The following is a 14,637-nucleotide window of genomic DNA, read 5'->3' as shown; positions in this document are numbered from 1 at the left end:
GTCTACTATTGATCCTCTAGCCCCAAGTGTGTAGCTTGTGTGTGAACATAAGTAAATACCTTGGGGTGAACAAATTCCTTGTTAAATAGACATCATGTGTATACATAAATGATAACTATCAACAAATAACCATTGCCCTAACCAAAATTTATAATCTTAACTTTCTACTAATACCTATTTGAAACATTGCAAGGTGGATATAAAAGGATGGTACTTGAATGATTGACCATGTAATCCAAGTGGCCAGTTGTGGATCGAAAAAGAAATGTAGCTCCGCTGTTGTGGAAAAAAAGTTACTCATGCACTACGGAACCCCTCAAGGTGCCGACGGCCAGAAACCGTCGGCACATGCCAATTTGGCCTTCAGCATAGGTTGTGCCGATGGCCACCGTCCGCATAGGTTTTGACGATGGCCACCATCAGCACAATAAAGTCTCGGCACAAACCCATTTACCGACGACCATGCCGTCGGTAGAGGACTAACGGTCGTTTGGGAATTTTGGCTCGATTTTTTTTCAATTTGTTTTTCAAATTTTCTTAATCTCTCACATGGATATTTTTTTTAACTCTAACTGCACTTAATGTTAAGTCAAATTACACTAATGGTCTAACTTTCCAATTGGTCACCCATCCTCACACTACTCCGATCCTAGCACGCTTAATTTCTCCGTTCCTTCCGGTTGAGCTTCTAAGAAAGAAATGACACCTTGTTGATAATACAACCATATAAATCACATTAACCCTTACACCATGATATCACAACTCTTTATAATTTTGAATTTTAAATAATTATTTAAAGTAACATCAATGATTAAGTAATAATAATATTTATGCAAATATAAAATCCTAAGTTTGTGGCAAAAAACTAAAATCGTCCTGCCTTCATATTTCCATTTGGAATTTTGATAACCTAAAAAAATGCCAACATGTGCAACCATGTACCTTCGGATGAAACTTTTTCCCGCGATCATTTTGATATATTATACATTTTTTCCTGACATCGTATGCAATCACAAAAGCCGTTTTACCAATTCATGACGCAATTTTGCGAAGAAGGATGAATTCATTTTTATTGAATTCTCTTGCAACTAGATGACATAACACATGGACATCTCGAAGGATTTTATTTTTTTTGAAAATTTTATCATTTTCTATCATTTAGTTGAAACTTAAAAGGGCGATCCACTGGTGGGGGTGCGTGGAGGGAAAAGAAAACTGGGCTTGTGCCGACGGCCTGGCCGTCGGCATAGGGCTAGAGGGGGAAAAATATAACAGCGTCACCTTGCCGTCACGGCGGAGACCCCAGTGCTGATGGCTTTGCTGTGCCGGTGGCCTTCTTCGCGGCCTGCCTTGTTCGAGGCATGTGCTGACGGCCCCGATAAAAAGCCATCGGCATAGCATTTGGACATCGACAACTTGACTTGTTCCCGTATTGTTGTATCATTTATATTCAAGAAGGTTATGTCAAACTTAATTTACAAAATTGCTTATTCATGATTTAGAACATCACTGTGCATGAGAGCTGAACTTCTCATCTCGCTCTTGTGATAAGTTCATGTTAAGGAGAAGTGCTACTTCTGTTCCAAAAGTAAGACATATAAATTTAGTTAAGAGTCTACGTTCTGTAAGTTTGACCAAACTTATACGCAAAATATATAAACATTTACAATGCCTAATCTGTATCAGTGCTTTCACCATAAAATGAATTACTCTATGACATGCTAGGAAACCATTCTACTGCACTAACTTGAGTCCAATCTCAAGTCTAAACATTGCCGAAAAAGTGCCCATTGCTTCCTGAAATGTGCCATGTTTGTGTTTGTGAAGTGCTGCGAGTGTGTTGTATGCTTAAAAAAATCTACTTTCTCTGTTTATTAACGTAAGACCTTTTAGTACGGAGTAAGTATCTTTGTAAATGTGTGCAATATGTACGCGTTTTAGTGTGGGAATTCACTTATTTTTAGTATATATCTAGTTAATTTTAAAATAAGGTTTTACATTAGTGAATAGAGAAAGTAGTAAAGAAAGAAAAGAAAAAAGGCCATGATGTGCTGGCACCTAACAAAAGCACAGCGTTAAGGCATGACCAACCCGACCGTTTCCCCCAACCCCGTGGCTTACTCCCTTTTTTCCATTCAAACTTTCGTTCAATTCAAGGTCAACATTCCGATTCAAAGCCTTTACCCTTCCCTCCCTATTTGAACCCTTCTTCCCACCATTCCATCCAGCCATCGTAGTATTCAACTCCCTTCGCCACCCAGCCAGCTCCAAGCCTCCAACACGCCCCCAACGCGCCTGTGCTCCACCGATCGTCTCCACCGGCATCGATCGAACCACCACCTAGCTCGCACCTACCTACTTCCCACTCCCAGAACCCTCTCTGATGGCGCTGCTTGCGCGGAGGGCGAGAAGATCGCTGGCGACGACCAAGAAACTGGCCGCACCGGCGGTGGCGGTGGAGCTGGCCATCCCGGCGCACTTCCGGTGCCCGATCTCGCTGGACCTCATGCGCGACCCGGTCACGGCGCCGACCGGCATCACCTACGACCGCGAGAGCATCGAGGCGTGGCTGGACACGGGCCGCGCCGCCGTGTGCCCCGTCACCCACGCCCCGCTCCGCCGCGACGACCTCGTCCCCAACCACGCCACCCGCCGCGTCATCCAGGACTGGTGCGTCGCCAACCGCTCCCGGGGCGTCGAGCGCATCCCCACGCCCAAGATCCCCGTCACGCCCGTCCAGGCCTCCGAGCTCCTCTTCGAGGTCGCCGAGTCCGCGCGCGCCGGCGACGCCGCCGCGGCCGCACGGTGCGCCGCCGCGGTCGCCAGGGTCAGGGCCCTCGCCAGGGAAAGCGAGAGGAACCGGCGCTGCTTCGCGTCCATCGGCACCGGCCGCGTGCTCGCAGCCGCGCTCGAGTCGGTCGCGGCAGCCGGAAGCGCGATCGTCGAGGACGTTCTCGCGGCATTGGTCCGCATGGCGCCGTTGGACGAGGAAGCCGCGCGGATCCTGTCCTCGCCGAAATCGCTGGGCTCACTGGTCGCCGTCGCCGAGAACGGGAGCTTGGCGGGGAGGCTCAATGCCGTGCTGGCGATCAAGGAGGTCGTGTCCTCGTCCGACTCAGCGTGCGCGGGTTTGAGCGGGAAGGCCGACGAGATCGTGGACGCGCTGGTCAAGATCATCAAGGCACCCATCTGCCCGCAGGCCACCAAGGCCGCAATGGTCGCCGCCTACCATCTCGCGCGCTCCGACGAGCGCGTCGCGGCGCGCGTGGCGACGGCCGGCATCGTGCCATTGCTGATCGAGGCCCTCGTCGACGCCGACAAGAGCGTGGCCGAGAAGGCGCTGGCGCTGCTCGACGCCGTGCTCGCGTCGGAGGAAGGCCGCGCGAGCGCGCGCGGGCACGCGCTCACCGTGCCGCTGCTCGTCAAGAAGATGTTCCGCGTGTCCGACCTGGCCACCGAGCTCATCGTCTCGGCGATGTGGCGGCTCGGCAAGAGCGCCGGCGGCGACGACGGCGCGGTGACGAGGTGCCTGGTCGAGGCGCTGCGTGCCGGCGCGTTCCAGAAGCTGCTGCTGCTCTTGCAGGTTGGCTGCAGGGATGCCACCAAGGAGAAGACCACCGAGCTGCTCAGGATGCTCAACAAGCACAAAGGCGCTGGGGAATGCGTCGACTCTATGGACTTCAGAGGGCTCAACAGGCTGTCTTGAATCAGAACCACTGTAAAGATGGATATGTGTAAGCAGATTGGTAGGATAGTTAGATGTAAAATCCCTTCCCCTAACTAGATGTTAGATACAGACACTTTTTTGTACGCACTTAGAAACAAGCTTTTAGGTTCAAAGCAACTGTAATCAAATGGAAAACCTAAGGGAGCACAATTGTTGTTTTTTCTATTTTTCTCACTCTCTTGATAATTCTAAAAATCACAGTCAATTCTTGATGAAGCAGAAGCCCGATGTCCTATGGCGCGTGGTTGGATGCGCATGATGGGAGTCAGATGGTGGAAGGTGTGGCGGTGGGATCAACTTGAACACAAACTAAAGTTAACGAAGTTAAACAAAACAAAATAACTCTCTGGGTGATCCCCTAGCCTCTTTCTCCCCTATAGTGAGGACCCTCTCTCTTCCCTTTTGTCTCTGTCATTTCTATGACACATACACATATTGGATCAACACATTTCATACAGGGACAGAGGACGCATAGACGGAAGCATAGAGAACTCTCCGCTCGGAACGCCCCCGCGTCTCTCCTCCTGGAGCGGCTCGGGCGGAGCCCAGACCAGCACCACCAAGCCGCCCCCTCCCCCTGGGTCCTCCCCCGCCGCCGCTGGTGGATGCCGCCGGGCAAAGCCCGTGCGGTGGCCGGTGGCGGCGGGTCTTCTCCCCGTAGCGACGATGCGAGATCCTCCCTCGATGGCGCCGGCCGAGCCCAAGCGGGCGTTGATTGGTGCGGGTGAGGCCGGCCGCGCCCAAGCGGGCATCGGTGCGGGCGAGGCCGACCGCGGCCAAGCGGCCGTTGGCGCGGCGAGGCCGGCCGCGCTCACGCGGGCGTCGGAGCGGTTGTGCGCCGGGGCGGCGGGCCGGGCTGCGGTGGCGGTCGCCGGCGAAGTGAGGCTGCTGCTCAGCGCGGACGACGTCGGCGCGGGTCCGAACGGCCTCGCCCAAGCGGGCGCCGATGCGGAAGTGGGACGGGGCGCGGCGGTTCCTGGCGGGCCGATGGAGGTCGGCAGCTGCGGCGTGTTCTGCTTTGCGCCTGGCCGCGCGGGCCCGGTTGGGCCGGATCTGGGCAGCCCGGGCCGTGGCTTTTCAGTGGTGGCGCGGTAAACTGCTCCGGTTGCTTCCAGTCATGGTGGAGCGGATGGCCAAGCGGTCCTTGCTTCAGATCCGGAGCTCTGGCGGCTGAGGCAGTTTGCAGGCTGCCTGGCTGACGGCTGGAAGTATGTGCGGTGCACACATGCTCTTGGTTGCCGGCGGAGGTGCTGGTCATGAAGGCGTCTTTCGATGGTGCTCCGGCGAGGTATGTGGAGCAGTTGGGTGTGACTGAGGTGTGCTGGAACTCAGGTTCCGGCGAGATGCGCGATTCTCCGGATGAAAATCTTGCTCGACTCCCGTCGGTGCTGGTGACGACGTCACTGTTGGGTGTCGTTCGCCTTGTTGAAGGCGTCACTGAGGAGATCGTGCACCTCTCCCACTCTTGGTTCTTGTCTTTGGGTGAAAACCTAAATCCGCTTGTCGGATTGGCGATGGCGGCATCCCGATGTTGCGACTTTGTTGGAAGCATCGTTTTGGAGACTTAGTACCGATGGGAGCACATGGACTGCGGTCAAGCGGTTGGCCGGGCATTATCAGTGGCGGACGTTCTTGGAGTCTGTGGTGATCGTGGGTTGCCCCGTGGTGGCGATAGCAAGAGCACTCTCGACATGCAGACGGCGTCAGACGAGTCCTGTTTCCGCCCTCCCAAGACCAGAGCGGCACATGCCGCCTCCCTTCGGTTATGTCTTCTCTCTCTGGTGTTGTTGAAGCCGACGAACAAGCTCGTGGTAAATGTGATCGATGCAACATGATTGGAGTGACCTTGGTGCTGTTGCAATGAAGTCGAAGTCGTCCCATCGTAAGCACGATGGATGATGTTCGGTGACGCTGCTTGCCCCGGTGGTGTGCTTTTTATGTTTGTTTCGCTCCTAACCTTCCTGGCGTCCTTTATGTCTAGCGGTGCTTTTGTTGATGTAAAGGTTTTCGCTCGGTTTTCCTTCAATAAACTGAGTGGTCTATGTACCTTTTCTTCTAATGCAATGAACACAGCAGCTCTCCTGCTGTTATTCAAAAAAAAATACAGGGACAGAGACAGGAACATTGTTTGGAGGGGGGCCATTTACAACATATTGCTTGGAGGGGCGTCAGATATACAACATTTCAAAATTTAGAGATTAATCTACATAAATTTTAGGGGGGTTTCAAAAGACCAGCATAGGAGGGGGGGCATGGCCCTAGCTGGCACCCCCTAGCTCTGTCCCTGATTTCATATATGTTTTCTGTTCTGGGATATAGGGCAGATATTTTGGAGGATCACTTGTAGATGCTATATACTTAGGGATTGCATTTAGAAATTTCATATATGTTTAGGATTTGAGAGTATGCTAGACCCACGTCTATAGAACCCTAATAAAGAGATTGAGGTGCCTATACGTTGTTCAATTTGGATGAAAATATTCAGTGAGGAGTTAAGTTAGGGGAGAATATAAATTATAAGTAGGGATGTAAGCGGATCGGATCGAATTTTGCTATTATCGTATCCTATATCATATTTTTATGATGGATTTAGAGCGGATCGAATAATTACTGGTTACGCATTCGAATCCGGGGATATCAGACCGCGGATTCGGAATAGAAATGGCATGGACTCGGGACGAAAAGAAAACCAATCAGATATATACATGCATAATTAGGCCCACAAACCATACAACCAAAAAAATTAGTAAAATGAGTTCAACAAAGCACTCATATTTGATAGAATGACTACATACGTGAGCTAGACGAACTCGGCAGCTCACTAACTACTACATATGCTCTATTAGTTTTGACGTTTCGAATCAAAATCAGATTGTTCGGATAAAATCCATAGGATAATCCTAAATAATTTTCAGATACTGATATCCCGGCACAACTTGTCATACCATATCATATATCGTGTCTGGTTTCAAGTTCGGAATTGGATATCCTTATCTATTGGATCCTTTCAAACCGGATATGAATTCTCTAAAACGGATACGGAAACGAAGTTGGTGCAGAATACACCCCTACTTATAAGGAAGGTTTTTTTGGAAGGTGGATTTACATAAGGAGTGACATTTCCATCATAAATACCACATCAACGACTTAGAAACAACAAATGGTCGTTGCTTCACTAGAAGAACGTGTTTTGATGATTTATTTCCCGGTTGCAAGTATATCTATTAGTCTCTACAATATCTTGCATTGTTTGGGATTACTTCCGAGGCGCAAACCCATACAAATATTGGTCTAAATGTGAGACGTGTATTAGCCATGGAAGAAATGGGAGGAGAAGGGTTCTCAATTTTAAATAAAATGACAAGGAAAAAAGAATCTTCTAGAAGAAATGGAGAGTAGCGCATGAGGCCAGAAATACTTTCAATTTTCAAAGCAATCAAACTTACGGTTGTCTTCTAGAAAACAAAACATGTTATTTGGTGGACTGTATCAGGTCCATTCAACTTAACTCTTCTGCTTAGACAACATCTATCTATGAATCAAATCATCCTTTTTTCTTTTCTTTAGAGTTCATGCGACCTTAAATTTTTTTCGTCCTTCACCTCCATGGCCGATCATGCGTGTGCTTCTGTGAAGAAAAAACTTTGTTGTTGAAGAATCCATGGTGTAGAACACATTTGTGTGAATGGATTACGTGAGTTCCAATGGTATATGGACTGGTTATATCATGCGTCTAATAAAAGTTTCCATAAACTATACAATAGTGTTGCATAACACCGAACTAATTAAACATTTTTGTGATTCCAGTCGAAGTTGTAGACTTTTAACGTTCTAGAACCTGATTTTACCTGCTTCTACCTGCTTCTATACTCTATGTAGTGAGATTGCGAGATCCTCCACCTCCGATCCGGCAATACCGAATCGCCGAATAATCCAGCTCCACATTGTCACCCGTGCGCTGTTTTTTCCTGTTTGAGTGGCTGCTTCAGTTGGGACTTGGAATATTCTGCAGCAGTTAGGCTGTGGACGCCGGCCGGGTCAGCCCAGTCCACGTAGATGCAGACGCCGATGAGGTGTACCAGGTCTGGATCAACTTTGAAACGTCGGTTCAAATCTGCGCACAAGTACGTGGACCTCCAACCGCCACCGAGGCATTTGCATGCACCAACGTACTGTACGTAGCCTGACTCGGACCAGTCTCTACGTTCCACTCGGTGATTTGACATCTTCCGCGCGTCGGCCTGGTCTTCATCTTCCATCGGTACAATTTGTCCTTGTCACGATATCGGTTTTGCTATGTACTAGATGGACCATGTGCGTCTTGCCGCGCCGACTTCCAATCCTGCGATTTGCTGTGGTTTTAGATCTGATTTAGCCATCTCGTCCACCATTGGCGAGAAGTTTAAGCATATTGCACATTTATTGATTTATTGCAAAAGTATCGAGCCGATAACATAGTATGCATGCATGTTGTATCAATTGAATGCAGGAGACCATCCTTGACCTCACCGTACCTTATAAGCAGACACAATACAGATAGACCGTCTACATTGGAGTTCCTTCTGCAACCTCAAAATTCTTTTTGCGTTAAATGGCATCTGACTGAGGGAGTACAACCCTGGGCGAGATATCTTCAGTGGTGAGGAGTGAGTGCGCCAAGACTGAGTTTTTGGCTGGTGCATTTACGCACGTGTAGCTTTTGTGTTGTTCCTGCAGTGTTGTGAAAGAGGAGGGGGTGCACAGCTGTTTGTAATGTGTTCATTTGTACGTGTAGCTCTTGCTGGTGGGCGCGCGTATATTTGGTTTTTGTGTTTTAGTTAATTTCTGGATGCGGGTGTTGAGTTTGGCCCGTCCAAGAATTAAGTTGCACTTTTTTCAAAATGTGATAACCTAATGCTTTAGGATTTTCTTCGTTTACGGAGGTAATCACAGAATATATACAGAAGTGATTATATAGCAGGTTCTTCTGCAATGGATACACACTTTGCGTGCGGTCCCATTGACTTGGAGTGGCGGCTTTGATCCTTTTTAAGTATGAAAATACATTGACAATGCACTAAAATCTAATGAATGGCTTTGGAATGCACTTCAATCAACTCATCATAGTATATGAATACCATTTAACCCAAAAAGAATTGGATTTGCATCCAAAATATGTCCATCATACATATTGCCTGGTAAAGAAAATGCAGGTATGAAACAACTTTTGGTAATTAGGCACAAAACATTTAACTGCCTACAAAATGTATCGAGTAACTTTAGTACGATAGCGGTGGTTTGAGCTCCTCGTGATAGGCGAGATAAAGCACTCATATTTACCAATTTGCATATCATGTAAGTGATGTTTTTTGAAAGAGAAGTGATAATCCAACAAAAAGAACATACATAGGTGACCTACATAAGTCCATAAAACAAATTGTTGTTGTTATAAAATAAAGTAGCAAATTGCATGGGAAAGTAAAAAAAATGTAATTGGAATCAGTCAGAGGGGGCTACAAAAGGCTACAGTGGTCTAGCATAAAATTAAACAGACTAATTTAATAGGCAACAAACTGGTTCAAGTGTGTTATCAGCAAAACTAACCAATGACATAAGTTGAAACGAAAATAAAGATGTGGAGTGTAATATCTTGCTTAAAAGGTGCACAACACATTTAAACAGAATTTCACTGGCGAGTAACAGTGTTGGGAACTTGGATCGAGCACCCGGAACCTTGACACCAGATCTTAGTGCTCATATTCATGGGCCTGTCCAAAATCCTGAGGAACACATCGTCACTAAGATTAACCAGGAATATATGCACCTATTAATTCGTACTTCACATGCCTTGGTTGAAATTAAAGAAATACCTTTTCCTTTGTGCATTCTTCATTTAACAAAATGAAAATAGTTTCAACTTAAATATACTACTAAGTAAGAGGTTCCTTAACAAATGATCTACAAAGTATTACATAGTTGCAATGGTTAGGTCGTCATATATAGCCAATAACAGGGATCAATGCTACTGTATGTTGATTTCTACATGATACATAGTAGGACACACAATTTACCGTTATTCTTATAAATAAAAACGCGGAAGAAACCCACTAAATACTACCGTATGTTGATTTTCTACATGATCCATGTGTCTGATTAAGCAAAGACTTATGTGTAAAGCCCTCAGTTCAACTTTCCTACCATGTGGAGCTGAAATCTACCCTTTCAAATGACGAACCTTGAGTATATTTGAAGTTTTCATCCTCTACAACTTAACAATACAACTCATGAGTACCATATGAGCAAGAGCTTTTCATATATCCAGACGGTCAAAGGTAGATAGTGTGCACATTCGTTATTATCACCACATTGTTAGAAGTTTTAACTTTTCTTGTAATCTATTACCCTCACCCTTGATGGTAATTTTCTTATCAAAGAAAGGGTTCATTTCCTCTTGAGTTGCACTTTAAAAAAATATTGAAGAATAACTTGGTAGTCTTCCTATTTAATATTCTCGGAAACATCTGGCTCTGAACCTAGGTGTTCTTTCGTTTGAAGTAACAATATTTGCTAGTGTAGCTGGAGTACCCCACATTCTCTCGCGAGAAGCTACATTTTTAGTCACTGAGATAGCACGGACCACATGTGGAGGCATCTAAAAATCATACATAGTCCCTGGGAAGAATATATATAACTCATTTTAGTTCAATCAAACAAGCATAAATATTGATATTGCACAGTTGCACTTATATCCATGTCATCTGAACTTCTAAGAGTGAGTTCAAAAAAAAAGATGTCACCTCTCCTATGCTAGAGTTCTTAATTTCTTGTGTGTATATTGAATCTAACATGGATGAATGAATTATAAGTTTAGTGCAAAACAAAAAAAACATCACTATGCCTATTGTTGGCAAGTAAAAAAAGGCAGGTACATACAGATATGGCATATCAAAATCTGTCTAACTTGCCTAAATAAGTTTTATGGAGTAAACTTATGAAGGTACAGCAAGTAAAAACATCACTATGCCTATTGTTGGCAAGTAAAAAAAGGCAGGTACATACAGATATGGCATATCAAAATCTGTCTAACTTGCCTAAATAGGTTTTATGGAGTAAACTTATGAAGGTACAGCAAGTAGATATTTGTCTTGAAGCATATTTACTTTTCTTTTTAAGAGACAAAAACTTGCTCACATAAACAGATAGATTACAATTCTCATACGCTTGAGAGGTTATTCAATGAAAACTAAAACTAATAGTTCTGCCGGTCCAGAAGAGGCAAGATAACATTTAGCATTACTTAAGTACTGGTCATAGAACCACTTGCCAACACGGTCTGAATCTGAGCATCAAAACAAAGAAATACCAACAGTAAATCATACCAAACATCCTCTCAGCTGCCCAGAACATAGTAGATGGTATATCCCTCATCTGACGAACTGTAGATGTGTGGATGATTGAAAGAACATTGAGAGCTACATGGTACAAATTAGAGGAAGGTACACCTGATCGAAAAATATATTCAGCAAGCATCTAATGTCACTCCGAATGGTGCCATTGGATCCATAGGATATACATATTCACCAGTGCGTAGAAAAAGACACCCATCAGATCCCTGTTCGCTAGAGATAATTTTTAAGATGAGTTGGTTCGTAAAAGTTAAAATAATATGTTAAACTATGATCTTATGTGGCACATCCGTTTTATTGATAGTATCCTTTTACTTCTGGATGGTTGTGTCAAAATCTAGTATGTTGTCCATCCACTTGATCACTATCTGATTTTATTTTGCTTCAACTATAAATTTCCTAGGTTCCCATTGTTTCTTCTGTTCTAGGATAACCAAATTTATGCGTCACAAATTTCTTCTTGTATCGGACTTGAAGGCTGTATTGGTCATCAGAGTAAATCTATGGTCTGCAGGTAAGTAATTTTTTTAGATTGGTTAATATCAATGTTGGATAATTTCCCTAGAAGAAAACATTATCTATCTGAACTTCATGGACAAATTAATAGCAACAACGTATATATGCTTTTCACTAATATTATTTTCATTAGACCAAGAAAAATACTTTTACTTATGACAACCCTAAATAAAATATTATTGCGCACTCTACGACTTATAAAAGGAAGTAACTTCTTCTAAATAAATTGGTGAAGAAAAAAATATCAAAATGTAGGAGAAAGAAACTGGGCCTTGGTCCCACGAAAGCAAGTAAAAGATAGAAGGATAAAAGGCCAACATACCCGTACATCGAAGCCCACCAGCGTGATCCGCCCGCACAAGTTCTGAGGCCGCCCAACCACTCAACAAGATGTTGATGACACCCTAGCGGCACACGCAGCCACCACCCGCCACGCTGCTCGCCAATTCCACCCACTGACCAATCTCACAGAAGAAAGAAAATTCATAAAATGTTTCATTAGACCGACACATAGGATCTAGCTACTCCTGAACTACAGAAATTTTGAACTGAAGCTTCTAATATTGAAAGAACAGAATAATAATAATATTGTACATAACTGCTAAATAATTCCAATGATGCACAAGAAGTCATGTACAGTTAAATTCATAAGTTAATTGGTAAATTTCTACTAAAGGTTCAAAACTTTTGTGATTCAAACATTAGAAAACTTGGAAGAAACTAAAGAGTGCTTACTTTGCCACAAACCAAACGAACTGCAGAATGTTGTTTGAGATATTGCGGCCATAGGAATACGAAGTTTACCACATCTATTCTTGCACAAGTAGCACATATTCAAATATAAAAGCATGTATCAGCAATTAAGTCTTTCCACAAGGACTATGAACCCCAACATGTGGTGCACCTCTAATTTTCATTCAGTATCAAGGCGTGAGGCACTTCCCTTTAATATCTTGAACATCAGTAGACGTTCAGCGAATGGATAGAGAATTAGTATACATAAAAGTCAGAAAACTGAACATAATTTCCAACCAAAGAATCGCCTTTGGAAAGAAGTAAATCATTACAAAGGTTATATGATCTCTACATGAGCAAAAGTATATTTGCTTCCGCTTTATGATCAGTACAGTTAAACAGGTTTAGAAGCTACAAGGTAGTCAGATTCTATGATCCCAAATTCATCTTGAGGATAAGCAATCGAGTGTATATGCACAAATAAGTAGGTACCTGCCCTAGTTTAAGAGAAGATCGTGGAAAAATTGTCAGGCTACCATACTTGCTTGATATCATGTGAATCAGAGTCCAGAGGTACTTATTTTTGTGATTTAATTTCTCTGATGCCATACACAAGAAATTCTCTCTAATGTTTGCTCACTTTTTTTTAGAATGCCACGGGAGTACTTCAGAAATACAAAATTCACCAAAACAATTACATCAAAATCGAGACAGTGATAGAACAATTTTGTAAGTTACTTACAAAGCAAAAACATAGGCAAGCATAGCCAAAGAAAGAGAACACAATCCTTAAAACACAAACAACCATGCAACTTCACCAGGCGGTGATACAAATGAGAGCAGCAGCATGAACGGAGCACACATTTCAGACATCCACGGAGCAGCAGCAGAAACGGTGTAGATACATTTCAGACATCCATGATGCACACAAGAAACAAAGCAGATCGGCAACTGTCAATAAAAAATACGAACAAGAATAGCCACCATGCCTTCCGTTGGATCCCACCGCCCGCCTTGACCCCTCAGTCCCCCCAGCTGCTCACCACGGTGGAGATGCCACCCGCAGTGCCGCCTGAAGCCACCAGTCCCCAGATTACCTGGCACCCAAATAGATGCGGCGAAGTTCACCGACGATGCTGTCGTCGATTCAGCCCACTGAGACCGCCCACCTCTGACCTCTCGCCTAGCCACCGGGACCGCCCGCCACAAATCATGCCTTAGTTGGCCAAATATGCGGCTGCCGCCGCTCGCCGTAGACGGCCGGCCGCTACCGGCGACCAGTTGGGGACGAAGACAGTGAGACGCGGGATCTGGTGCCTAGGGATAAGAGGAGGAACTACGATGGAGCAACGAATCAAGAATCTTTACTACTCCCTCCGGTCACATTTAATTGACTCGAATTTAGTACAAATTTGTACTAAATCTGAGTCAATTAAATAGGACCGGAGGGAGTATTAAATTGCAGGTGATTGCCTGGTGTCACACTTGGGCTTGGTTTTATTTTAATTTTATTTTAGGCCCCAAGCCCTCTAGACGGCCCAATATCCTCTCAATCTAGACCGGATCCAAAATAGTCAATACCGATCCAAATAGTCAATACCGACTCAATCTTAATCTTTCTTTGCTATCAGGCAGCCTGTGCGTAAGAAAACCGTCAAGAAAACCAATCATCCCAGGCTTTGTATTTCACGTCACAAAAAACGTCAACAAAAAAGCAGATCGGATCGTCAATCGCTTCTGTTGTTGTGTTGTACATAGTTCGGTTTCCCACCAGATAAGAGAGAGAGTCGTTCGGAAATATACCGCTACCTAGATATTGTGGGCTCCTTTCTAATCTAAATTCTGTTAACGTGAGGATCCTGGACTGTGTGATGCGATTCCCTTTTTTTCCTTTACCCGGAGACAAATCTGATGCGTGGTCATTGACTCATTGTACATTTATATGTGAACGTGGCTTCCTTTGGTTTCCATGCTTGCCTTCCTCCAACGTGATCGCCGGCCGGAGTTGGACCTGGAAAAAACGCACGCTACCAGAAAAAACATCCATCTTTCATCTATCATGTAAATTGATGTCGAGTGTACCCACATATCGGCGGCCTAGATCACAACTTCTCAATTTTGCACGCCCGCCTGCTGTGACCACCGATCTGGGTGGCCGCCGTAAATCGGTATTGGTCCTGTTGACACATGAGAAGAGTGGAGGTGCGCCTGGCCGCGACCATGGCAGGGCTTCACGCGGTGCTCAATGGAAGATGTAGTTTCCCTTGGCCGGCT

The 14,637-nt window shown here is 45.0% G+C and overlaps 1 protein-coding gene and 1 long non-coding RNA gene across 2 annotated transcripts; one reads left to right on the top strand and one right to left on the bottom strand.

Annotated features, from left to right (window-relative positions):
- The first annotated feature begins 2,209 nt into the window (after window positions 1-2,209).
- On the top strand, window positions 2,210-3,892 carry LOC127296353 (U-box domain-containing protein 21). The gene has a single exon (XM_051326411.2). The coding sequence runs from the start codon at window positions 2,384-2,386 to the stop codon at window positions 3,704-3,706; it is 1,323 nt and encodes a 440-aa protein (XP_051182371.1). The 5' UTR covers window positions 2,210-2,383; the 3' UTR covers window positions 3,707-3,892.
- Window positions 3,893-8,846: 4,954 nt separating this feature from the next.
- LOC127296352 (uncharacterized) lies at window positions 8,847-13,774 on the bottom strand. The gene is made up of 2 exons (XR_007848464.1): window positions 11,951-13,774; window positions 8,847-11,620 (listed from the first exon to the last, which is right to left on the bottom strand). It is a non-coding gene; the product is annotated as an uncharacterized lncRNA (long non-coding RNA).
- Between the last annotated feature and the right edge of the window lie 863 nt (window positions 13,775-14,637).

The sequence above is a fragment of the Lolium perenne genome, chromosome 4 (assembly GCF_019359855.2).
Source record: "Lolium perenne isolate Kyuss_39 chromosome 4, Kyuss_2.0, whole genome shotgun sequence".
NCBI lineage: Eukaryota > Viridiplantae > Streptophyta > Magnoliopsida > Poales > Poaceae > Lolium > Lolium perenne.
The sequence above is the reverse complement of the archived record's forward strand: the minus strand, read 5'-3'. Positions and strand labels throughout refer to the sequence as shown.

Excerpts from the sequence above, each read along its gene's own strand:
- LOC127296353 (XM_051326411.2), top strand. The coding sequence starts at position 2,384 with ATGGCGCTGCTTGCGCGGAGGGCGAGAAGATCGCTGGCGACGACCAAG.